The 27,506-nt window shown below is 42.1% G+C and overlaps 1 protein-coding gene across 1 annotated transcript; it reads right to left on the bottom strand.

The window, feature by feature from the left end:
* Positions 1-1,665: 1,665 nt before the first annotated feature.
* On the bottom strand, positions 1,666-26,079 carry LOC145397623 (uncharacterized). The gene is made up of 3 exons (XM_080270662.1): positions 26,040-26,079; positions 2,065-2,309; positions 1,666-1,774 (listed from the first exon to the last, which is right to left on the bottom strand). The coding sequence occupies exons 2-3, from the start codon at positions 2,304-2,306 to the stop codon at positions 1,732-1,734; spliced, it is 285 nt and encodes a 94-aa protein (XP_080126788.1). The 5' UTR covers positions 2,307-2,309; positions 26,040-26,079; the 3' UTR covers positions 1,666-1,731.
* Positions 26,080-27,506: the final 1,427 nt, after the last annotated feature.

The following is a 27,506-nucleotide window of genomic DNA, read 5'->3' as shown; positions in this document are numbered from 1 at the left end:
CATTAAATAGCCTGGTGTAGAAAAAGCGCCACTACTTTCTGGTATATTACAGAAATTTTGCTTAGTGTGCCTGGTATATTAAAAATCCTGCTGTTGTGTGCCTGGTATATTAAAAATCCTGCTGTTGTGTGTCGGGTATATCCTGGTGTTGTTTGGAAAAGCGCCAGCACTCTTTGGTATATGCTAGAACTTTTGTTAATACTGTATCTCTGTTCTAGACTTTATATCATTATTTAAGCGATGGTTGTTAAATTTCATCATTATTTTAGTGGTAATATTTTGGTTTTATTATTTAACTCATATTCCGAAGCTATTATCAGTGTTGTAGGGATGTTTTGAGGAGTTTATCAGTACCATAGATTATTTGGTCTTTCTAGAAACGCCCACGAGAACATTTTTTTTAGTGTTTTCTAGCTACAAAGCTGCTTTGGCACTTACTATAGCAATATTATCATGGTTTTAGCGCTACTTCAAGTGACATACTGGAGCTTTTTATACCTAGTGACAATGATGATGATAATTAGCGCCTTCTGAGAGCAAATTTAGCGATGGTTCAGTCAATCAAGAAGGGGAAGACACCACGGGGCACATAGCCTCACTCACCCTCCGTCCTCACCCACGCGGGTCCGTCTGTGCAACCCTCCAGGCAGCGACTCTTCCCTCTCAAAGTATCTCCAGACAGGAGTGATCGACCTGCTCCAGCCATGAGTCAGTGGCCTTCCTCTTGGCCTCCTCCACACTGGGTTAACTTGTTCAGAGTTGTGACTGTATTAACAGTTAAGAGAGGGTTTGCGTGAATGTGGCACTTTGCGTAGCACTATAATCGTGATGTTGGCGATATATCTACAGTAGTATTGTGCTGGAGCCTTTTGTACCTGGCAACACTAGCAGCTTCTGAGAGCAAGGTAAGCAATACCTGACCTCTCAACTTATGAGTAGGAGTAATGTCTATTTAGCCAGTTTTAATTGGCTGTGGCACTTTCTATAGGAACATTGTCGTGATTTTAGCGTTGTATCTAGCATTATTCTGGAGCCTACTGTATCTAGCAACACTCTAGCGGCTTCTGAGGGCAAAGTTAGCTATGCCTGTGACAGTTATCTTAACTCTGTTACATTTGCGACTTTACCTCAGTGTTTAGAAGTACGACTATATCTAAAGAGCCAGTGAGACCAGAGGGATGGAGCCGAGCAATTACACACCAAAAATATAGCGATTATACACCAAAAATATTTTATAAGTTTCATACGAGACCTTCAACCTCGTCAGCTTAGCACGTCTTTCTTTGCGATTTATTTTGTATATTAGGCCTTAATCCGTATTCTCATCGGCTTAGGAGCTCTCGTAATACCTCTTCCATGGCGATTTGTTTTGCCTACTACATCATACTATTCTCTTTTGTCTTTCTGATATTGACATAGATTGCATAAATAACACAAGATAATATTAGATAGCCTTATGTAAGAATAAATCGCCATGAAGCAGGTGATAGGAGCATTCATAACACCTCTTCCACGAATTTTACATAGCACATTTTTTCTCGTATGTTATGGCATTCTACACATAAATGGCATACAAGAATATAATTAAATCGCTAAGGAACAGGTGCTAGGAGCCTTCTTAACCGACAGGAGTACAGACTATGCACACACACACGTTCTCAGTCGTTTTCCGTCGCCGTGGGAAAGTGTGTGGGTGCATGGGGGGTCAGGCAGGGTCAGGCCAGGTCATTCTTAGTAGTCGTACACGTCACCTCGCTGACCTCGCTTGCCGAACCTGCAGAGGAAGGGAAAGTTATGTAGTGTTTTTACTTTGACTTGGCCTAGAATTATATTCCATTCTCTCTCTCTCTCTCTCTCTCTCTCTCTCTCTCACACACACACACACACACACACACACACACACACACACACACACACACACACACACACACACACACACATACACACACACACACACACATACACACACACACACACCGAGCTTAGAATTACACTTGGCCGCTAACTCGGGCTCAGAGAGAGCGAGAGAGAGAGAGAGAGAGAGAGAGAGAGAGAGAACCTCACCTTGGCCTGCCTGCAATAGCGAAGTAGGCATTGAGGGCGTCCAGGTACTGCCTCAGCTCCCCCGGGGTCTTGAACACTGAGGGTCTGCTGGGGTACTGCACTTCGGGGGGGTCCAGGGCCCCCGCCAGCGCCGCCTCGCGTATTGCCTGCAGCGTCTCCGTCGGTAGGTGGTCAGCGTTGGCGCCCCCCCATAGCAGTGCCACCGCCATCACTGCTACTGCTGCTGCTATGGTGCCTCTCATAGCCTGTGCCATGTAGATAGATAGATAGATAGATAGATAGCCCGTAGAATATACCTATCTATAGCCTGTAGAATATACCTGGATGGATAGATAGCCCTTAGAATATACCTAGATGGATAGATAGCCTTAGAATATACCTAGATGGATAGATAGCCCATATAATATACGTAGATGGATAGATAGATAGCCCATATAATATACCTAGATGGATAGATAGATAGCCCATATAATATACCTAGATGGATAGATAGATAGCCCATATAATATACGTAGATGGATAGATAGATAGCCCATATAATATACCTAGATGGATAGATAGATAGCCCATATAATATACCTAGATGGATAGATAGATAGCCCATATAATATACCTAGATGGATAGATAGATAGCCCATATAATATACCTAGATGGATAGATAGATAGCCCATATAATATACCTAGATGGATAGATAGATAGCCCATATAATATACCTAGATGGATAGATAGATAGCCCATATAATATACCTAGATGGATAGATAGCCTGTAGAATATACCTTGATAGATAGATAGCCTGTAGAATATACCTAGATGGATAGATAGCCTGTAGAATATACCTTGATAGATAGATAGCCTGTAGAATATACCTTGATAGATAGATAGCCTGTAGAATATACCTAGATGGATAGATAGCCTGTAGAATATACCTAGATGGATAGATAGCCTGTAGAATATACCTAGATGGATAGATAGCCTGTAGAATATACCTAGATGGATAGATAGCCTGTAGAATATACCTTGATAGATAGATAGCCTGTAGAATATACCTTGATAGATAGATAGCCTGTAGAATATACCTTGATAGATAGATAGCCTGTAGAATATACCTTGATAGATAGCCTGTAGAATATACCTAGATAGATAGCCTGTAGAATATACCTAGATAGATAGCCTGTAGAATATACCTAGATAGATAGCCTGTAGAATATACCTAGATAGATAGACTGTAGAATATACCTAGATAGATAGCCTGTAGAATATACCTAGATAGATAGACTGTAGAATATACTTTGATGGATAGATAGACAGCCTGTAGAATATACCTAGATGGATAGATAGATAGCCTGTAGAATATACCTAGATAGATAGAGTGATAGATGAGATATGGATAGGTGGATGGATAACTACCTAAGTGGATGGATGGACGAGTGGATGCATGGCTACGTAATTGTATGGATAGATATATAGATGAGAAAACAGGTTGATAGATGGATAGATAGATGGATGGATGGATGGGTGAGTGGATAGACAGTTAGCTAGCTGGATGGATGGGTAGATAGATAAAGAGATAGATAGATGGAGAGTTTTAATAATGGTGTGTGATGTGTGTTGGTAGGTAGTAAGCATTGGCATCCCCATTGCAGTGCCAAAGCTTTCACTGCTGCTGTTACCCTGTCTATCCTACAGTACCTTTACCAGATAGATACTGTAAATAGATAGATGGATAGACAGGTAAATTGATAGTGGATGGATAGGCGGTTGAAGGTATGGACATATAGATAAAATGATAGATGGATGGATAGATAGAAGATTGCATACGTAGATAAAATTATAATTGAGGGAATGGATAGATGGATAGATAGACATAGATATATAGATGGAGGGATGGTTGGATGGATGAATAGATAGCTAGATAGATAAACTGATGTCTAGCTAGCCCTTACTGATATTTTGAGTTAGAGTCTAATATGTTAATGGATTTGAATATTGACATGTATCATCAGAGTATTTATGAATTAGTACATCACTATTTATCCTCAAAGTATTATTAACGTCAAAGTGTCATTATGTATTATGTATCAAAATATCGTTATGTATCGTCAGAGCATCGGTATGTATCATCAAGGTAACGTTTTGTATCATCAAAGTATCGTTATGTATCATCAAAATAAAGTTATGTATCATCAAAGTATCGTTATGTATCATCAAAGTATCGTTATATATCAAAATATCGTTATTTATGATCAAAGTATCATTATGTATCATCAGAGTATCGTTATGTATTATCAAAGTATCGTTATATATCATCTAAGTATAATTATGTATCATTAAAGTATCATATATCATCAAAGTATCGTTATGTATCATCAAACTATCATCAGATCATCCTTGTATAAAAGCTTGTATCAAAGCATCAATCTATATGTATTGTCATATATCATCATTGTAATATGAATCAAAATATTACGTATCATCAGTCTGTCAGTATGTATCATGTCTGAATATCTGAAATACGTGAAATTATGCTCCTCCCCGTTTTCCTCCCCTCCCCTTTTCTCCCTTATCCTTCCCTCCATCCCCTGACCCCCTCTTTCCTCCCCTTTTCTTTCCTCCCTCACCCATCTCCTCGTTTCTCTCCCCCTTTCCTTCCTTATCCATCACTTCCTCCCTCCTTTCCTCCATCCCTTCTCCTCCCCCCCTTTCTTCCCTCATCCCACACTTACTCCCTTCTCTCCTCCTTCCTCCCTTATCTTTCACCTCCCTTCTTCCCTCCAGCCTCTGCCTTCTCTCACCTCGTTAATTCTCTCCTTCCTCCATCCCTCATCTCCTTTCCCTCCTCCCTCCGTCCCTCACCTCCTTTCTCTCCTCGATCCCTCATATTTCTCATCTCCCCCCATCACTCACCTTCTTTCTCCTCCATTTTCTCATCCTTCCCTTGCCCCCTCCCGTACCTCCTCGTTTCTCTCCTTCCCTTACATCCTTTCTTTCGTCCTTCACCTACTTTCTCCTTTCCCACACTTCCTCTCTTCTTTCCCTCGTCCCCCCAAATCTCTCTCTCTCTTTCTCTCTCTCGTGAAAATTGCGTTTGAAGATTTAAATTCAAGATTCACCTTAAGGTATTCGTTAATCTAAAGCTTCATGGCCAGATGAAGGTCTGATTACACTTCTACGTTTGAGTATGTTCAGGTATAGCTGGTTGAATTCTGCTGTCTCCCATCCACCCCCATCCCTCCTTATCTACCACTTCCTTCTCAGTCGTCACTTCCATTTCTTTCCTCCACCCTGCCCCCAGGTTGCAGGTTGAAATGGCGTTTGAAGACTATAGCCCAGGATGAAACTCAAGATATTCGATAATTGATCGTGTAATGTCAAGATAATGGTCTGATTATCAAATTTCCATCATAATTTCATTCTCAGTTGCTGTGGAAATGTAAAATATTTGAATTGTTTACTTGGTGCCTCCTTACCCCCCCCCCTTTTCTTTTCTCTCCCGACTCCTCCAATCCCTCACCTGCCCATCTTTCCTCCACCCCGCCCTCCATTTTGCTAGCTTCTGCTGTATCAAACTCACAATATTCATTAATTCGTAGCCTAATGTCAAGATAAAGTTTAGATTTTTGACACAATATCAACCTTAATTACTGTGGAAATCCAAATATTTGAGTAATCTCCTTGCATCCTCCCCTTTTCTCTACTTTCTCCTCCATTCCCTCCATACTTCAAGTCGCCGAGAACATCTGCGTTCGGGTGCTTTAACTGGAGGCTTAAACTTTAGTAGTTTCGTTTATTTTCAGTTTTAAGTAGAGTATAGCTACTTAATTATTGTCTTGAGATGTAATTGCTTTTCTAAGTAAGTAAAATGCTTTCGAATTTGTAAAGAAGTGGTGTAATTTAGCATATCGCATGCTAATTCAAATTTGAATAATTGGAACATGCCTCCTTCCCCTCCTCCCTCCTCCCTACCTGCCACGTGTCAGTTCACCTTTTGCTAACGTGAGGTGATTATGCGCAGTGGCTACTCTCCTCTCCTAACTTAAATGGTGAGATCTTGTAACTATTTTTCCTTTTTTATAGCCCTTTTGTGGAAGTTACATATATATAACTAGATTGATAATGATATTGTGTTGAGATTGACCTTAATATAATGCACTGGAGTAGTTTGTTGAGATGGTTTAGCTTATCCTGACGCCATTTCGAGCCGCGGCAGAAGGCGAGCCACCAGGGGTTCTGCATTAGCCTTTGTGGATTTTTTATGGCTTTGTATCTCTTATATGGAGGATGCCTTTCTTGGTTTTCATTACTTTTACTGTATATTATTTCATTTAGCTTAGAAAGGAGCCCGTGTTATAGGCGTTTCTGAAGGCTGTCCAACCTCTCCACATCGATGAGCCACGGATATGTTTGGATATGGGGAATTAAATATGAAATACGCCCTCAAGACGTATAGAGTAGATGTTTTTAAATGTTAAGAGTACATTGAGGTATGTTTATGTAGGGTAAATGGCTAATTTCACATGTTTTTCAGGTGGATGTATTGAAGGAATGGAACGGACGAGAAGTGATGGCGGTTGTGTTGCCGATGTGTCTAGACGCCGCTCATCCACGCTCGTCTCTTCGCGTAGGATTAGGTAAATATAGATTATTCACCATTAATTTGAACACCAGAGATCTTTTTCATTAATGTGCTTGAGTTTTGTATGAAGATCCCATGACTTTAGCCTCCGACCCTAAACTGCGTATGCACCAAAAACTTATCATTGAAAAAATTTAAATTGCAGATATAGTTTTCACCATATGACCAAGCGAGCACGGCTTGAGGTGGAGTCGAGACACTGGAGTTCTGTACTGATTGATTTATTTGCCTACTTATTTACTCTTATATATTATTTTCTTTGGAGGGGGAACAAAGCTTCGCAGGTAGGTTTCTGCACCACTCAAATAGATTTTTTTTTTTTTTTTAATTTATTTTTTTTATGTGACCGACTCTGGGATAGGCTTCACAGCCTGCTTTCAAGGCCCAGTAGTCCTCCTACGTACCGCACACCTCTACATGTCACCACTTCGGCGCTAACACCCACCGTCCTTACTGAATACATGCTAGGGCTGTCTCATACAGGACTGGTGTATTGGTATTAGCGGGGGTCTTTTTACGACATGTCGGCGGGCCTTCTGGTAGATTTGTTTGAGATTTCTGAGAGGCCTAATCTTCAATGTACTGCCTTTTTGTTATTTATGGATGTTATTTATGGAGTACATACTGATGCACACCGAGAGCATTTTAATTTTCTTTGACCACCCTGTGTAAGACATGGAGACGCGGGTGTTTTGGTTGGGGTGATGCACGATACCTGTACCATGTTCATTTGCAAAGCAGATTACTGTAGAGCTGTTCATCTTAGTCATGTTTAGGTTAAGTTAGATTTAGGATATATTTGTTTACAAAGTTTATCGTGCAATTTCGAGATTCAAGGAGGTAAAAAAAGGAGGGGGGGGGGTCTTTCCTCTAAATTTATCAGTTTGAATGCTTTTATCTTCCTATACAAATATCAGATCCTTCACAGCCAGTAATTCTTAGTGAATGATGTAACCACAGTAATTGATATATAATAACGAACTACCTACGAGACAATGTGCAGTATATTGAATAAGACATAACCGAACTTATTCTGTCTTCATGTTTTACGTGCGAATGAATCGGAGAAGTGGGGACGTATCCCAGTCTTTAAGGTCAGACCATTGATTATTTAAATACCTACGAGAACAGTGTTGTTTACCAGATAAAATGCAATAAATCTTACATACCGTAAAAGTTATCAAGGAATCATTTCAAATAAGAGATTTTTGTATAAATTTTGAGGAATTTAGTGATGTCATGATTATACCAACTTCAGACTATTTTAATTATGAGTGTGCTGGAGAAGCTATAGTGTTCATTAATTACTTCTAGCAAGAGATCTTTCTTTAACTGAACGAAAAAAAAGTTGAAAAAAAGGTTATAAATAATGAAATGCAAAAAACGCCCTCGGATTCAAAAGAATTTCCCAATTAACTCATGTGTCCAGTGCTAATAGAACAATGCCCAGTGCTATGTTTGAATCATCCTCTAATCCCGGGTATAATATAGCTTCGCACTAGTGAATTCTGGCGTCAGTAATAAGGAAAGGCAGGCAGGCAAGCAGGAAGGAGAGTGAAAGGAAGGGCAGAAGACATGGAGGAAGGGAAAGAATAGAGGAAGGAGAGGGGAGGAAAAAAGGACTTGCAGTGTGGCGAAGGAAAAAGTTTGAGGGAGGAAGGGAAATGGGGGAAGGAGTTGGAGGGAGGGAAGTGGAGGAAGGAGTTGGAGGGAGGGAAGTGGAGGAAGGAGTTGGAGGGAGGGAAGTGGAGGAAGGAGTTGGAGGGAGGGAAGGGAGAAAATAGTTAGGAGCATGGAGGGAGGTGTATTAACTTGAACAGAAAAGGTTAGTCTCGATTTTCATTTTGATTAAGAAGTAATGAGTGAGTAGCTGTTGGCAGTATGCAGGTGTGATGTTTTTTTGTTAGTCTGCATTTTTTTTTAATAGAATTAATATTGAGCTCTGGCGTAAATAGTCCTTAATGGAGGTTTGGTATTATTGTATAATTACTCCCGTACGGCACCGGGCACATTTTCTTCCATTATCTTACTTTGAATATGATACTTAGCAACGCAGAGTGTGTCCTACCTGTCGCAAATTTCATTTTACTAGTTTAATTACCCACTAACTAATGTACCTGACAAAGGCGGGCGGACATGTTGACGGAGTGGAGGCTAGGATATTATGTGTTCGTGCGTGCGTTAGCAAGGGTAGGGTGTGTGTTAGTACGTGCGTTACCGCTGCGTGGGTGGAACTAGGCATGTAAGTCGGCTTCAACCAATCACATTCAATAGACAATAGCCAATCAAGTGCATCCTTTTCATTTCCCCTCGAATTTCAAATTTTGAAACTTCGTCAGTCCCCTGAACTAAGTCATTGCGCTATGGTGGTCTGTAATTGGTGCGAGTTAAATTACATGAAAGCTTTCGCTACGTTTTATGAAAACGAAGATACTGCCATATCGTTCTTGAAAGACCATGGAGTAATTAGATCTACAGTTCCAAAGTGCCCAGAACATAATACAGACTTAGTTTTTTGAGAAAAAGACAAGATCTGGCTGTGCAGGCATACTTTTTATTTGAATAAGACCAAGAAAAGACGCAAAGAACGGACGACTCTCGTCCTGGACCATCGTATCTCTAGGTAAGCATTCCCCTAGGATAGGTTAGGTTAGGTTAGGTTAATGTAAGGGGGGTCTGGGGGGCGGAGCCCCCCAGTTGGGAAACACGGCCAGGTGGGGGGTCTGGGGGGCGGAGCCCCCCAGTTAGGAAACACGAGGTCGATAAGAAGCTTAAAATTATATTTTTCTGTGGTTTTTGATGCGATTTGAGTTGTTTTTTACTTCACTTTTTTGGGAAAATGCTTGATTTCACCTACTTGTCCAATCAAAGTTCATGATTGGAAAAGAGGGGAAATGAGGCATTTCCGACGAAAATGAAGGTCAGAAACATTCGATATCGCATCAAAAACTGCCAGAAAAATATATTGCACTACCTAGGGGGTGTATTGTCCACTTGTAAAAATTTACCGGTTTAAGTATGGTTAGGTTAGGTTTATTTCAGCAAGGTTAGGCTTTTGCATGGAATTTTCATTTTCCCAGTATTTTCAGTGTAATTCATTTGAATTTGACCTTCATTTCTGTCGGCAATCACTCGTTTTTGCGTAATCCAACCTGCCAGAACCTCCTGTTCAACAGTGAAACATTGGGGGTGGGGGGGTGTAACTCAAAAACGAGTGATTTCCGACAGAAATGAAGGTCAAATTAAAATGAATTACGCTGAAAATACTAGGAAAATGAAAATTCCATGCAAAAATGGCGTGCGGGAGTAAAAGTAAAAATTTACCAGAGGTTTAGATAGCGAACAGCTTTTGAACGGGAAGTTAGTTGAATATCAGTGTCTCGCTCCTGTCATTTTGGATTGGAAAGTAGCCAGCATATATTAAACCCTTTTAAAACAAAGTTGGTGTAAAGGTGACATATCGCCGTCTTTAATGTTGATTTATTGCAGTAGATTACCCTTAGAATATGATGCTAGTCACGAAGAAGTGCTGTGAAGAGGATGCAGAGCTATAGTATTGTCTTTTTCTGCCATTGAGCTATTTGAAATAAGCCGTAAAAGGACGAAAATCTGGGTCAGGTTAGGGTAAAAAGAGTATAGTATGTGGGTATGGTATTTGATGACTTGTATTTTTAAGGGTGACTGATATTGGAGTCTGGCTTAAATATTATGTGGATTCATATGGCAGACTGGCTTGAACAGGAAGGAAATTAGTTGCCATGAAGCCATCTATCATTTTGAGTTAGAAAGTAATGATTTGGTGTAGGTTTTAGTATTACCGGACGGTATGTGGCGGTGATTTTTAACAGCTGTACCCTCTTCACCCTAACTTGGCCCAGATTATCGTTCTTTTGCAGCTTAAGTAGTTCAGTGGCTGAGAAGATAATGTTAGGGTTTTACATCCTTTCCATAGTGCTTCTTTTTGACTAGCATCATATTGTACGGTTAATCTCTTGTTACAACTCAGTGTTCGTGATTGAAAGATGTCAGTATTTGGCCAAGTTAGAGTGAAAAGGGTATAGAATATTTCTGAATTACCAAGATTTTGATGGTGAATTGCCTATAACAAGATAGGAATTAGTTATGGTTGTCTCCTATCATTTTGAGTTAGGAGGTACCCTGTAATGATTTGTGTAGATTTTAGTATAACCGTATGTGGCTGTGATACCTTATTTGACAATGTCCATGTTTCTGAATTAGTAACAGTGAACTTAGTCCAAAGTATATAATCCATAATACCGGTATATGATTCAGATGGCAGTCTTTTAAACAGGAAGGATATTTGTCATGTGTAAATGTGTGTCATAGCTCTCATTTTGGTGCATTCGGCAATGGTTTGTATTGATTTTATCATTGCCAGTCTGGGTGCAGGATTTGATATACGGTAAACCCGTGCTTTACCTCGCTGGACCAGATATTGGATATAATGAATACTTTGAGGACCCCCGAACAAACATCGTACATATCGGACACCATCCAGTAAATGTCCAGTATCGCGTGACCAGCAGACTAACTCTTTCTTAACTGCCACTGAGATTATAACACAGACCACAAGCCATGAGTACGTGTTCGGTGACAGCGCCCATCCGCCTCTCCACTGAACGTTGAAAGTCGCACGGCCACCGGGCAACGTCTAGTCCAACCACCACCACCATCAAACAGAGACCACAAGCCTCGAGTAAATGTTCGGTGACAGCACCTGTCTGTCTCTACTGAAGGTCGAAAGTTGCGCGGCCACCAGGAGACACACACACACACACTCAAAGAGAGAGATTCCTTCCCACGATATGATTACAATATCAGTACAATAGTTTCTGTACCAATGCATATGATAGTACTGTACTGTACACAGTACAGTACTGTATTTGTGTATGTACAGTACAATGCTGTACATTGCGCTTCCATGTGGTATGGGTATTCGTTTCAGTACTACAGTCAACCACCTTAGCCAAGCAGCCCTTATGTGATAGGTTAGGTTTGGTATGGCCAGGTAAAGATAACCTCTGAAATTTTGCTTGGGAAACACACTAAGCATATCTTCGAGAAAATTCTATGGTTATTTTTGAACGGACGAGGCAAACGTTTTTCTGAGGGGTACTGGTGGACACCATGCATGTAACACAGACCACAGGCCATGAGGAAATGTGTGATAAAACCACCTGTCCACCTCTACAACAAATGGCGTGAGTCCCTGGCCTGCGGGATTAGTGCAGAAACCACCCACCACGTGTGCCTGTCCACTTCCCTACCGAATGGTCAGAGTCACCTGGCAGGCCGCATTAGTCATACACTACCTGAGGTGGTGATCTACTGGTCATCCACTGTTGCCGTCACCTACTAACCCTTGCCTGGGCAAACGGAAGTGAACCTTGTATGCAGTTTGCTGCTTGTTGCTTCCTCTGTTCTCGAAAGCAGAATCGTTGGTCCTATCATCACCCAGGATTGACTCATTCTTCATGCCTGCGACCCCCACGAGTGCCAGCCCATTCTCACCACCACAACCACCACCAGCAGCAGCTTGTATCCCTTCTTCACCTTTGGCCCCACAACTGAGCACGTCGACAGCCGTTGAGTCTCTGTTGGACGTAAGTTTGCGGCTGTCTTCAGAGTCTCTTGGGGTGGGTAGGCCACCATCACCACACTGCACGTCACGGTTCATTGCCCACCTACGGCAGGTTGAGGATGACAAGTAGGAGTTTTTAGACCTTTGTTAGGTGTTACTGTTTGCCACTAGACAACACGGGACAACTCTGCACCTACTGGAGGTGGCGGGTTACAAAGTCTGGTGGTGGTGCACTGGGTGGTAAGTACCCCAACCGAATGTTTTTTGGCAGGTAACTGTAGGTTTGTTTCATAGTTTCCCTGGTGCTAATATTTATTTAGGATATTCCTGTGTGTGTTTTGAGGTCACAATATGGCAGAATGACCCCAAAACAGTGCCAAGAATTGGAGGTGTACTGTATGCGCAGTAGTGTGTGGTTTTTGGTTTTCAGTGTTTTTTTTGCATAGTCTTCTTGGTGTTGAAAATTATTTTGGTTAATCCTATATATGTTTTGATGTCAAAATATGCCAGACTTCCCGGGAAACTGTGCCAAAATAAGGAGGGGTACTGTACAGACAGTAGTGTTTAGGCAGGGTGTTTTTTGGTTTTCATTTTTTTTTTTTCATGGTTTTCTTGGTGTTGAAAATTATTTTGGATAATCCTATGGATGTTTTGATGTCAAAAATATGCCAGAATGACTTGAAAACACTACCAAAATAAGGAGGGGTACTGTACATACAGTAGTGTATAAATTGGGTGTTTTTTGGGTTTCAGTGGTTTTCCTGCATGGTTTTCTTGGTGTTTGCCATTTCCTTTTGATATCCCTATGTGTGTTTTGATGTCAAAATATGCCTGAATGACCGGAACACACTGCCAAATTAGGCATAGGTACCGGACAAATATGTTAGGTAGAGGTTGTAGGTGGGTATAGGTAGGGTCTGGGTATGATAAGGGAATAGTGGTCATTATCCGGATGTTGCCACAACCCGGACATGTCTTTGGCTCTATTTTATTGAGATAAATGAGGGATTACTGTATTCTTATGTACTGAGTGGTAGGTGTACTGCTTTATTAGGCTGCGTATGTGGGCGTGATAGCGGACAGTTGTTGACGTGTTGGTGTATTTCTGCAGTAATGACTTATGTGTATTATATGGATATGATATGGGACAGCTGTTGGCATTTTGGTATATTCTTCAGTAATGACAGTGTTAGAGTTTTGTATTTAGGTCTGTGTTTTATATGGGTGTGATGCCAGACAGCCCTTGATGTATTGATGTATTCACCTCTAATGAGTTTGTATTGATTTTAGTATGTGGATGTGATTTTTGCCAACTTCCATTTTTCATAATTGCTAATGTACTGTATATATTTTTACTATTCAGGTAGATTTTAATATGTGGATATGATTTTTGCCGACCTACATTTTCCAAAATTGTTAATGCATAGTTTTTTTTTCTTCTTTCAGGTAGAAGTATAATGGAGTGGTGTCAGCGCAGACAAGATTGTCAAATCATAACCGGCCAGTGGAGCTTACCTACTGGGATAAACCAAGACCCGTTCATGCATCTTGTGGTGTAGGCTACTGCAACTACTTTCCCTGGCACCCGTTATGGAAGTGACCTGGCGTGAAGACTGGACTCAACATCTCCAGCTGTTACCCACCAGTGACAAACCCAAACCTTTCCATCACACAGCTGGTTGAACAGACTTAGCTACAATTCGGCACAGGTATGTTATCTTCCTATTTCTGTAGATGAAGTAATATCACGCTTATTCTAACCCAACAAACATCCCTAACATATTTTAAGTGCAGTTGATGGCCGGGTGTTAGAGGGTCATTTTGAACATTTACCAGGGAGACTCATTCCCGCCTCATAATTAAGCCTAGACAAATTTAATGCAACCACCACTTAGTATTGACGTTGTGGGAATGGCCCAGTTCTATTAGGTGAAAACAAACTGGCTGTAGAATGAAAGCAGTGGAAATGGGAAAAAAGTTACGGAGTTTGAGTTGCATAGAGTGGATGGGACAGTTGGTTAACCGGTGAGGTAGAGGACCATAAGGTGATCTGTATCAGAGTGTAAGAAATATGCTTAGACGAGTACGGTTATACTGTATCTAGATATGATGGATGTGAATAAAGAGGTGGAAAGAGACAGTGTGGTGAGAACAGAGAAAGGGTGATTGATTATAACAGTATATGTGTGAATGAGATGGAGGGGGAGGGGGAGACAGAGGATGAGGTGGAGGGATGAGATGGTGAGGCGTGTAAACATAAGGGTGGTTTGAGTTGGAGGAAGGGCATCGTGATGACGTTGGATAGGGTGACGTGGAGGCTATCTGTTTTGATGGCCACTCCCTCCAGCATTACAGCATCTGGCTAAAGATTGGTAGCTAGGTAGGCCAGAGACTACTTGGTATTACTGTCCACATTAACACATGAGACGTTTTTATGGCATTAAAATTAACTGAAATGTGTCGAGTGGCAGCAGTGAAAATGGGACAGAAAAGGAATTTGAGTCAGAGTAATCGAGTGGTGAAATTTTCAGTTAAGTTGCAGATGAAGGTCTGATTATTGACCTCAGAGCAAAATACCATTCTTAGTAACTAAAATGCATCCGAATATCAGAAATTCGAGGTTAGATGATAGTTCTGTGGTGTGCTAAATCAAATCAGAATACTGGAACACATGTCCTCAAGTTTCATCCATCCCTACCATGTGATGCAGGGAAGTTTGCCTGTAGTTTTCTTTAGAGGTACAGACGCGCGTTCACAGCATTCCTTTCCCACCTAAAACGATGTAATTTTGTCACTTCGTACTCTTAATAGCTTGCTTGTGGAGTTATATATTATAATTTGATTGTTAATTACCTTGCCTACAGCTGACTATCTCAGGTTTTATGTAACACTAGTTTATGGAGATGGTTTGCTCATCTTGGCCCCATGTTAACCACCCATGGCGGAGTGAGAGACTTATGTGAACCAGAAGCAACGCTAGACTGTATTGGTATTTGAGAATTGGGATATGTAAGACGCCCTTGGGCTAAATAGGTTGTTATTTTGTGGAGGTTAAGATCATATTGAGGTATGGTGGTGTAAGGGAGAATGGCCAACTGTATTTTTTATTATTATTTTTATTTTTTTCAGCGGTCGGCACTGGTAGCCTAGCCCAGGATTCCTAAGCAAAAAAGGATTGAATGATGGATGGATGGATTGTGATGGCAAGGAGTGATGCTGGTGCGGTTGCTGACGTGGCTTCATCACCGCTTAACCACACACATCTCTTCGCGTTGGATAAGGTAAATACTACAGCGATTTTTGTTTATGAACCTACCAAACTGTTAGGGATACATGTTTAAAACCACAGGTCATAGTCGCAGATGTGCATGACCTCTAAACTTTGTCTGATTGCTTGGATAATCTACAGTGTAGGTCCTAAATTATTAAATACCTGAAGGGTTGGTGTCTTGCGCCTTCTCCTTACTTAAAAGGCATTACTGTTGCGTGGAAAGGTAATTCGCTTTATTTAGCTCACCTCTTATGTTACTAGATTAACCCGTTTTGTGGTGTCATGTACAGTATTGTTCTTACATTCAGATTATTATATTTCCTCCACCAGCGAAGTTAGACGGAGGTTCTGTATTCACCCATATTTATTTGTGTACAAGAGATCGAAAAAAGTTGTCATCTGATATCAGTGAATGTTGGATAAGTGGGCAGTGGGTTAAAGAAGGTCTCTCCAAAGATGAATAAAGAGGGATCACTGACTTCAAACTTAAAACTAGTAAGGATTGAGTGAATAATGATCATGAAAATCAAAAATTGAATAGTAAATAGCAAGAATGTAATAATAATGCGTGACAGAAATAGAGGGCTACCTTTTTCATGGCATCCATCAGCGGGAGCAACCAAACCAACGGTTCTTTGAAGATCGTCGGAGGTGAGTGTTAAATTGCTCGTTGATAGGGATGTTAGGTCATTAAACCCTTCCACGACCATCAATAATCTTTTTGCCTTAGGTCTTTCTCCCACATAATAGCAGACCGAGATCCCCAGGTGCTTTGGCTGCTTGTTGATTAAGGTAGAACACCGGTTTTTTTTTGGAAGGTAAATGTGTTTGACTAGATGTAGAAGACATTGTCACGAGGATAGGAGATGGGAGGGAGGAAAACTGATGGAAATCGAGGAATGAATGAGAGGGAATGGGCAGGAAAGAAAGACAGGGAGGAAGACGAAGGAAAGGGGGGGAGGAAGGAGAGGAGGGGTTGGCCGGCAGGAGAAGGAAAGGAGTAAACGAAATAGAGCGATGTGGGAATGGAAGGAAGAGGACGTTTTAGGCGGGAGGAAAGAGGGACCAGGCAGGGGAAGGGATAGAAAACCTAGAGGAAGAAAAGGAGGGGGAAGGAAAAGTTAGAGGAGGGGAATGAAGGAGGGAAGGGCATGGAGAGCAATGCAGGAAGGAGTTGGAGGAAGGAAATGAAGGAACAAGTTTGAGAAAGGACGTTGAGGAAAGAGTTGGAGGGAGAGAGGGAAGTGGAGGGGGGAGTTGAAGGAGCGGAGGGAAGTAGAGGAATGGTGGAGGGAGGGAAGAAAGTGGAGAAAAGAGTTGGAGGGAGGGAAGGAAGTGGAGAAAAGACTTGGAGGGGGCGAGGGAAGTGCAGGAATGAGTTCTGGTATTTGGTGGGAAAGTGTGGGGGTGTTGGAGGAGTAAGGAAGAAAGGACTGGGGAGGGATGAGGGAGGTGACATGGACAGAAGGTCTTGGTCGGGGAGGGGGAGATTGGATGAATTGAAGGACTGAGAGAGAGAGAGAGGATGCAATAGAAAGGACTTTGAGAAATACATGATGACGAAGACAGAGGGGCTTATGAACTGATAGACCCTAGGAACTGAAGAGCTTGTAGGCGAAGGACTTAGGGAGTAGATAAGTTTCAGAATGAAGAAAGCAAGGACCAGAGGAACTGTAGACTAAAGGATTCAGGCAGCAGAGGACTTAAAGTATCCCTGACAGAAGAGGAATATGTTGCTGCCACGCTGGAGATGAGGCCACACAGGACAAAGATCACCACTGCATTGTTTATTGTTTTTACATCCTGTGTATATTGTTCTGTATCATCGTCTTCCTCGTTGTCATTATACCATCCAGACCTCTTTTTGCCCAGCTAAGACTATTTACCATCCAGACCTCTTTTTGCGCAACTAAGACTGTTTACCATCCAGACCTCATTTGTCCAGCTAAGACTATTTACCATCCAGACCTCTTTTGCTCAACTATGACTAGGGTAAAGTAGGGTCCAGAGAGCAAGGTGGGGAGGGGAGGGGGGAGTGATAGAAGGAAAGGCAAGTAAAGTCTGTCCAGTTAAAAGATCCACACTCTCACTCGCCATTCAATCTGTCGCTCGGATAATAAAATGGTTAAATCTGCGCCGTGCCGAATTGCCGGCATTGAGTTAGGGCAGGAGAGAGATAAGGAGGGGGGGTGGTTGGAGGCATGAGGGGAGAGATGGTGATGCTCAATAAATCACGAGGAAGAAAAGCAAAGTGAAGGAAAGTAGGAGTAATGAGGGGGGGGAAAGGGATGGGGAGGAGTAGAGGAGGAAGGGCTAGAGGAAGACGAAGATGGAGGAAAAATGAAAGAAGAACAGGAGGATGGAGGAAAAAATGGACAGAGAGAGGAAGGAAAAATGAGGAAGGAAGGACGAGTGGAAAGAGGAAGCAGGGGAGAGGAGAGGAGGAAGGGTAAAGAAAGGAGATGTGGAGGAAAAAGAAAGAGGAGGGGAGACTGGTAAGAGGAAGAGGAAAGAGGGGAGAAGCAGAGGAAATGAAGGGAGGAGGGAAGCAAAGAGGAAAGGGGGGAGGCGTGGAGAGGGGTAGGAGGAGAGAGAGGAGAGGAGGAAGGGCGACGGAGGTGGAAGATGAGGGAAAAGAAAGTGGAGGGGAGGATTGGTAAGACGGAGGAGGAGGACGTGTGCCCAATGCTGAATAAAATCAAGTGAAAAAGATAAGCTGAAAATTAATCGTCTTCACACACACACACACACACACACACACACACACACACACACACACACACACACACACACACACACACACACACACACACACAGTCTCTCGTCGTAGTGAAAGGATTAATGGAGACTTTCTAAGCAGAATAAAATCGTATGTTGGTGGCAGGAATAAAGAATAATGCCGTAGCGTGTGTGTGTGTGTGTGTGTGTGTGTGTGTGTGTGTGTGTGTGTGTGTATGTGTGCAGTCCCTCTGGTCAATATTTAAGTCATTATCGTTCACACCCTTAGAGCCAACTATGCTGATGGTGGTAGTGGTGATGGTAGTAGTGGCTGTGGTTACTTTACCATATAAGTTTTAGTGGTGGTGATAGTTGTCTTGGTAGTGGAGTTGGTGATGATGGTAGTTGTAATTGTGGCATTGGTGGTGGTGGTGGTGGTGGTGGAGACATATATATTTATTAATAAGGTGGTGGTAGTAGTGATGATGGTTGTAGCTATGGTGTTGGTGGTGTTACTATTCCTCTTTATTTATTTATTTTTCCTTTATTACCGTCTCCCTCTTTCCCTCTTCCCTCCCCTCCTCTCTCCCTCTCCCAGTTACTCACTCTCTCCCATCCTCCAAGCCATTCCCATCCCATCCTTTCACCCCTTCTTCCTTCCTTCCTCTCTATCTCTCTCTTCCCATCCTTTTCCTTCCCTATTAGGCTATCCTCCCCCTTCCCCCCCCTCTCTCTCTCTCTTTCCTTCCTTTCCACGTCGCTTCCCTTCCCCTAACCCATCTCTTCCTCCTCTCCCCTTCCCTAACCTTGCATCTTGGCTCCCCCCATTTCCTCTTCCCTCCCCTCTCCTTTCTTCTTTCCCTTCCTCTTCTGCCCCTTCCCTATCCCATCTCTCCCTCCCCTCCCTTCTCCTACCCCATCACCTCCACCCCCCCCCTCTCTCTCTCTCTCTCTCTCTCTCTCTCAGCAGTGCAGTGTAAGTGACAAGAGAGAAGGGCGTCATTTACACCTCATTAACTTACAACATCGCCTTATTACACACACACACACACACACACACACACACACACACACACACACACACACACACACACACACACACACACACACACCAATCTTAAAAATAAACCCTTTCAATTCAATGACGTATTTTCGCACTATTCTTTCTAATTATGGAGATTTTTTTTCAGTTTGTGAGGGATTTAGGGATTATAAGGATGAAATATATTCTTCATTAAATCCCCTAGTGCCAGAGAGATTTCCCAGGATGATTTATATTGTCTGGGATTAACGAGAGAAACGGGAAACAGGCGCCGTGGGACTGAAGGCTTTAAGGCAGTATTATATGTGGCTTCTCGTAACACCTCTTCCGTAGCGATTTATTTTGGATTACCTAGGTTGATTTAAATTGGAAGTAGCAAGAATGAAATGGGGAAATGCGTGTTGGAACTGAAGGGGTTAAGGGCGTATTTTGGGTGACAGGAGGCTCCGTAGCACCTCTTCTTGTGCTATTTATTTTAGGTTTTGCATCTTGGCTTTTTCTTCTGTCATATATATTTCTTCTGTCATATATATTTCTTCTGTCATATATATTTCTTCTGTCATATATATTTCCAGTGTCGACGTAGTTTAATTCAGTAACGTACAAGAGAATAAGTAGATGTATTAGGGAAAATATATCGCTAAGAAACCGTTACGAAATTTCAAAATCAACTTTTAATATAACCATTTATCAGGAAGGCCTGTGATCGCCGTTTTGATGCCTTGATTTTTATTTTATTATTATTTTTTAGTTATTGGTACCTGTAGGCGATTTTATTCAGCTTAGAGAAGGAGAGAGAATTTGGCTTAGCTTAGAGAGAATCATGTTGTGGAGGCGTGACTGGAGGCAGATTTTTACCTAGAGAGAGAATCTTGTGAAGGCATAAATGGGAGACTGTGAGAGAGAGAGAGAGAGAGAGAGAGAATCATGTGAAGACGTAAATGGGGACTGAGAGAGAGAGAGAGAGAGAGAGAATCATGTGAAGACGTAAGTGGGGACTGAGAGAGAGAGAGAGAGAGAGAGAGAGAGAGAGAGAGAGAGAGAGAGAGAGAGAGAGAGAGAGAGAATCATGTGAAGGTGTAAATGGAGACTTAAAGGGAGAGAGAGAGAGAGATTTTACTGAGCTTAGAGAGATCTTGTGAAGGCGTGAATGGAGAATGTTTTTGTACCTACACTACAAATAGTCTCTCTTAACTCAAAATCGTCTGCATTTGCTCCCTCGCTACAAAAGGTCTTAGCTCAACAAATCATCTGTATTCGTCTCCTCACTACAATAGGCGTTTCAGCTTCACAAAATCGCCTGTACTTGGTCCTCCACTACAAAAGCTTAATAAAATTGCCTGTACTTGCCCTCTCACTACGAAAAGAGTTTCTTAGCCTACAAAAATCGTCTGTATTTGTCCATTCTTACAAAATCTATCTCCAAAGCTTAAGAAAACCGTCTGTACTTTCCCCCATCACTACAAAAGGCCTCCTAAACTTAACAAAATCGTCTGCACTTGCTCCCTTACTACAAAAGGTCTCTCCAGAATCGTCTGCACTTGCCCCCTCACTACAAAAAAGTCCAAGCTGAACACAATCGTCTGGAGGTGACAAGAGTGGAATAAATAAAATACATAGATAATCGGATTGAAGAAAAGAAGAACAGGAAGGGCGTAGGAAAATAAAATCGCTCGTTGTCCTGAATTAAGTACCGTCTCCCGATATCAATATATATTTTTTTTATTGATGAACAGAGGAAGGAAGAACAGATTAAATAAAAAAAAATACCATACGCTAGATTACGGGTGGCCTCTGTGCCTAAGAAATCTAATAGTTGGACTTGAACGGCTGTAGGGTTGAAGTTAGGGGGGAATCTAGTCGTCTTATATTTGCTTCTGATATTGTACTAGTGTTACATTTGCACCTGATATTGTACTGTATTTGCACCTGATATTGTGCTATATTTGAACCTGATACTGTACAGGTTTTATATTTGCACCTAATATTGTACAGTACTATATTTGCACCTGATACTGTACAGGTTTTATATTTGCACCTGATATTGTACTTTATTTGCACCTGATATTGTACTATATTTGCACCTGGTGTATTATATTTGCACCTGATACTGAACTGTTCATATATTTGCACCTGATGTTCTAAATATGCACCTGATATTGCACTGTTCTTATATACACTCCTGATAATGTACTGTATTTGCACCTGATACTGTACTATTCTTATATTTGCACCTGATGTTGTACTATATATGCACCTGATACTGTAGCCTACTATTCTTATATTTACACCTGGTATTTTACTATTCTCAGCCTTAACCAGGAGGGCCTCATATAAACACACGCCTATGAGAAAATCGCTTTGTGTTAGTTAAATATATTTCTCCGTTTATTTTCCCTTGACGTGTGGTATTTTTTAGCTCGTGAGACAGGCCTGTATTATGTCTGGAGAGAACGTAACTCCACTTCCTAAGCGAATTATTCTCCATGATAAATAGATTTTTTATTTCACTTGACTTAGGGTGTTCTTAGACTCGTGAGACTTAGGCCCGTATTATGTCTTTGGAGAGTACGTAACATCTCACCTTAAGTGACTTATTCTCCATAATAAATAAATTTCTTCATATATTTTCACGTGACTATGGTATTATTAAGCTCGTGAGACTTTAACCGTATTATAAGTGTCTGGAGATTCGCAACACCTCTTCCTAAGCGAATTATTCTCCATATTACACGTCAGTATCCTTTTGTTTATCACTAATGGAAACTGGCTATTCTTCAACATCAGGTGCATAAGGAGAAAGTTAAGGTGGAGTATGTTAAATAAATCGCTAATTCAGAGGCGCTACGAAGCCCACTCTGTCAGCTAAGACACGTTGGGTAGCAAGATCGCTTTTGTCAGCCAGAATAAATGAAGAAGTTTAGGTGTAATATTTTAAATGAATCGCAAAGACAAAGGTGCTGCGAAGCCTTGGAACACGTAGGGGATGATCGTTTTGTGTCACCCAGAATAAATGAACAAGTTAAGGTATACTGTGCTAAATAAATCACTCAAATGTGCTACGAAACCTACAGATCTCCAGAATTTGCACCTAGTCCTTCGCAGTTCTCATTACCTTTGAACATGCGAATTAATCGGGAAACTCCGGGATAATTAAGGACTCCGGCGGCGAAATTTAGTTGTGTTTCTCCGAGCAATTCAGTGCACTGGATTGAGTATGTAATTGTTGTGTTGGGAGGCGGGGACGGTACGGATGGATCTCTCTCTCTCTCTCTCTCTCTCTCTCTCTCTCTCTCTCTCTCTCTCTCTCCCCCCCTCTCTCTCTCTCTCTCTCTCTCTCTCTCCCTCTCTCTCTCTCTCTCTCTCCCTCTCTCTCTCTCTCTCAAGGGTTAATAGATATAATTTCTTAGTTGTCTTCGCCATAACAGGATTAAGGGCACCGGCTAAATAGAATCGTCTGTCGCAGTTTGAATAGAACACACACACACACACACACACACACACACACACACACACACACACACACACACACACACACACACACACACACACACACACACACACACACACATTTATATATATGACTTTTACGTCTCGTCCCCTTTTTTCGATAAGGGCTAAGGCGTTGCCTCTGGGTAGAGGAATTTGGTTTCTAGCGTGTAGCACTTTATGACCTGATTCCTGATGTGTGCCAGTGACCCTTTGGTGGACCCGAACTTCGACCCTTCGGTCAGGGTACAGCCAGCTAGGTGACAGGAAAGTGCTACCTCTCCCAGCAAGGCAGCTACGCGGGCGGGGCGCAAACTCTCGACTCTTCGATCTCGAGTTAGACGCTCTACCACTGAGCCACTCTGCCTCCTAAAAAAGATGTAGCCTAGAATTCCTAACTTCTGATACTGAGATCACGGCCGTTCGCCTGGTGTGGGAGGGTGATTCTTTGTGGGCTGATGTTGTGGGGGGGGGGTTGTGTGGTGTGGGAGGGTGGTTTTGAGTGGTGTGGTATGACAAGGTGGGTTTGTGTGGTGTGAGAGGGTGATATTAGGTTGATTTTGTGTGGTGTGGTGTGAGAGGGTGGTGTGTTGGAAGAGGGTGATTTTGTGTGGTGTGTTGTGTGAATTTATTGTGGTATGATGTGGTGTGGTGTGAGAGGATGATTTTATTTATTACCCAGGAAGCCATATACTTTCCTGGATGTAAACTGTGTAACCAAGTGGACGCCATGGTGGTCAAGTGGATTAAGGCGCTCCAGCCGGGTGTCTCGTGAGGGTTTGCATTTGAGGGAAGGTTGGGGTTCAGTGTTTACATAATATCGTAGAGACAAGCCACTGAATACTCATTATATCTGAGCTAATTAGACTGTCGCAGGGCCTTTACGCAGATGGTGGGCCAAAGAAAGTTAGATAGATAGGCAGATAGATATATAGATTGATAGACATGTGGCGGTGGCTCGATCGGTAGAGAGTTGGCCTGCAGTCCTAACGGACCCGGGTTCAAATCCCGCTGGGGCAGGGAACAGTTTAAGGATTTGAATTTCATAAAATCAGACTTTACTGATCTACCAGAAGACCCGCCGACATGTCGTAAAAATACCCCCGCTAATACCAACACACCAGTCCTATATGAGACAGCCCTAGTATGTATTCAGTATGGACGGTGGGTGTTAGCGCCGAAGTGGTGATATGTAGAGGTGTGCGGTACGTAGGAGGACTACTGGGCCTTGAAAGCAGGCTGTAAAGCCTATGCCCAGAGTCGGTCACATAAAAAAAAAAAAGTATACAGGTGGATAGATAGATCTATAGATTGATGGTAGATAGGTAGACAGGTAGGTAGATGGCTGGGTATATAGGTAGGTAGGTAGACAGATACGAATCGAGATCATTTACTCATACTAACCTTGGGCTGTTGTCTGGTGTAATCAGGAAGCTTACTGCCTGTTATTATAGTCAGTTTGTTTTTACGTGACCTGACAGACCCCTAATCCTCCTCTGCTCGGTTGATGGCCAGTTGTCAGAGTGGAAGGCAAATTTAAGTAGTAACCAAGGAGACTCATTCCTACCTCATAACACGGGAACGTTGCATTTCAAACACTGATAGAAAACAAAGCGAGTATATTTAATTTGGTATATTACACATTGTTTTCTGTTCTAAGTATGTCGTTTTTGTATAGACATGATACCATAAATAGCCAAGATTAGGTTACTTAGCAACTAGAGAAATATTCGTGTAGGGCAGTTCGTATTTAGTGCCCCTCTTCGCTCCGCCGGGTGATTTCTCATGTGTTGTGGCTCAGTCAGCTTATCATTGTCTCTCCTGCATCATTTATTTCCTACTGCCACTGCCACACCTACGCCCACACCAGCGGACTGAGCACATCACTATCTTGTATTTATTTCCTGCTGCCACACCCACGCCCACACCAGCTGACTGAGCCGTCCTGGGAACACAAGATCTGGCCTGGTGAGTCTAGTGAAGCGCTATTTACCGACCACCTTGAGGAAACTGCTACGTAGGCAGGTATTCTCACTGGTTACGGAAGCTCCTTAACACTTCTTCCTTAGCGACTTTTGTTTATTACACCTTACTGTCCTCTTCTGTGTTGCATAAACCCTTCCAGCATCGCCATACTCTGCATCAATAACGTGCAAAAGGATATTGACTACCCATATTAAGAAGTAAATCGCTGAGGAACAGGTGTTAGGTAGCCTCGTTACTCGTCGATAATACGAGCTGTAGCCTCCTTAACCGACAAGAAAACGAAGAGAATGAGAATCCGGGAAGTGTGAATATAAAAGCCAGCGTTCCAATGTCCAACTTTATCTTCATATGGTATGGTACGGTGTGGTGTGGTGGAAGAGGGTGATTTTTGTGTGGTGTGTTGTGTGAGGTGGTTGTGGTATGGTGTGCTGTGGTGTGTGAGGTGGTGGTGTGGTGTGGTGTGTTGAATTTCATTTTAATCAGCTACCACAGGATTTTTTTTTTCCCCGGCGCAATGACAGATTACGTAAGGCAGTATCGAAGTCCTCCTGAACGAAGAGTCACCTTAACTGAATAAAATTGTCTGAAGATAGAATTAAGTTAGTCGCCGTACTGGATGGGTAAACACACACACACACACACACACACACACACACACACACACAATTATTAAACTGACCTTGTGGCTTAGATGAAGGCGGGCGAGGAACAATGGACGGGAGACCTTGGGAACAATATGTACTTCGAATCTCATTATGAACATTAGATCAGAAAGGCTTTGGAACGAACAAATGAAAAAATCAGACTGACCTTGTGGCTCGCGTGGTGTGGAGGAAGAGTGAATGAAAGAGGATGGAAAGTTTAAATTTACCTAAACGTTTGAATTCCCAGCGATGAAAAAAATGATAATCCTGTAATAATTCAAAAAGTCGGACTTTTTATTTCAAACTGCTAAACTTGTGGCTAGTGTGGTGTAGAAGAGAGGGTGGAGAGGAAAGAGGAAGAGGGGTGGACGAAGAGAGCGCAGGAATTCTTCTTTAAAGTCAGAATTTCAATACACAGCTTAATTCATTGTAACTTAAACACATATACCTCTTACTTTCAATTTACTAACCTTGTGGGTAGCGTGGTGTGGAGGAATGAATGAGAGAAAGAGAATATAAGTGAAATTCAGTCTAGCATGAACGCAACAAATATTTTGTAATTTCTGCATCTGTTTCGAACTACTGACCTTTTGGCTACTTGGTGTGGAGGAGAGGGTGGAGAGCCAGGAGGTGGTGAAGGAATGGACGAAGGAACCTCTGGCACTGTCTTTTATAGCCACTAGTCACCCCCTCCACCCCCACCCACGCCAGGCAAGACATGCGCACTGAAATCCCGCAGGTCAAATTGTGTTAACAGCCTCGCGGAGATGGGAGTGACGGTTTGTCGGGTACGAGGGAGACTTACTAGTGTTGCTTTGTTTTCACGAGGCGAAAATGAGCTGATCATACAACTTGAATACTAAGTTGTGGTAATAAAGATGTTATATATGTAATGCAGTAGAATTACTTACAAAACAATAAGTTATAACTTTTAAAAGATAATACTGTATTATTTACAGTCTACCGTCAATCCACAAATTATTTTGCAATTTGGTTGTATATATTCCTTAGAATATCCTTCTGTATGTATTGAGATATGGTTAATAAGTTTATTTACTCAATATAATAAGGATCTGCCTTTGACGTATGACAGAGTACGATATCTGATTAAGTTGTAATAGGTATGATAGCTTGTTTTCATCTGACGGAACCTGATCACTTCCACAACTGTAATAGTTTGTCGTGCGTAAGTGAACTTTGTCGAGCCTCGGGCATAAGGTAGGAATGAATCTTGGTTATACTTAAATCAGCCTTCCAGTCTGAGTGCATATGGCCGTCAACTGATCTGAATGGAGTTGGGGATATTTGTCAGGTTAGTGTGAACAAGGTATATGTGGTTAGGATCCGTGGACCCGCTCATGGTCAGGACAGTTCTAGTACTCTGTTTCTACCAACGCCAGTGAGTTTTATTCAGCTGGGATCGAATGTAAGAACCAGAGATTGTACAAATACTATAACCATTAACGGAATTGTCAGGGTGGAAGAGGGAGCGATTATATGAGCTTAACTGGGGGGGTGGGGGATCTTACGGATGGGAAAAATAAGTATTGTTTTGTGGGTCGAGAAGGTTATGTAACACACACACACACACACACACACACACACACACACACACACACACACAAAGCCTCGGAGTTTCTTAAATATTTCTATGGACATCTGACACCCCATTTAACTTCCTCAGTATTATAAGCCCCATATTATTTGATTTGATTATGTATTTATTTTATATGCTGGTACTAGGCGAATTTATTTACCACGCCACAAATACTCGCACCTGTGAGATAGTCGCGTCCCTGAGTACCAAATTAACCTCTTGAATTCGCCGACCTTTTATATATAAGTAGCCTCGCGAGGTGTGTGAGAGATATATCAAGAGGTTGTTCGTTGGCTGCTATATTAACATGGGTCCAAGTCTCAGCCGTGACAGAGCTGCAATTAATGATGATCTTATGGAACGAAAATATACTCTCCTTCAAACTGCACTCAGAAGGTAGCCGTCAATCAGAGCTCGGTGGTGTTAGAGAATATGACGTACTGATTTCTGCTCATTC

The sequence above is a fragment of the Coenobita brevimanus genome, chromosome 42 (genome assembly GCF_032717465.1).
Source record: "Coenobita brevimanus isolate Jiangsu-jjx chromosome 42, ASM3271746v2, whole genome shotgun sequence".
Classification (NCBI taxonomy): Eukaryota; Metazoa; Arthropoda; class Malacostraca; order Decapoda; family Coenobitidae; genus Coenobita; species Coenobita brevimanus.
The sequence above is the reverse complement of the archived record's forward strand: the minus strand, read 5'-3'. Positions and strand labels throughout refer to the sequence as shown.

Excerpts from the sequence above, each read along its gene's own strand:
- LOC145397623 (XM_080270662.1), bottom strand. The coding sequence starts at position 2,306 with ATGAGAGGCACCATAGCAGCAGCAGTAGCAGTGATGGCGGTGGCACTG. Across the intron at positions 1,775-2,064 it reads GCTATTGCAGGCAGGCCAAG|GTTCGGCAAGCGAGGTCAGC; the intron begins GTGAGGTTCTCT and ends CTTCCTCTGCAG.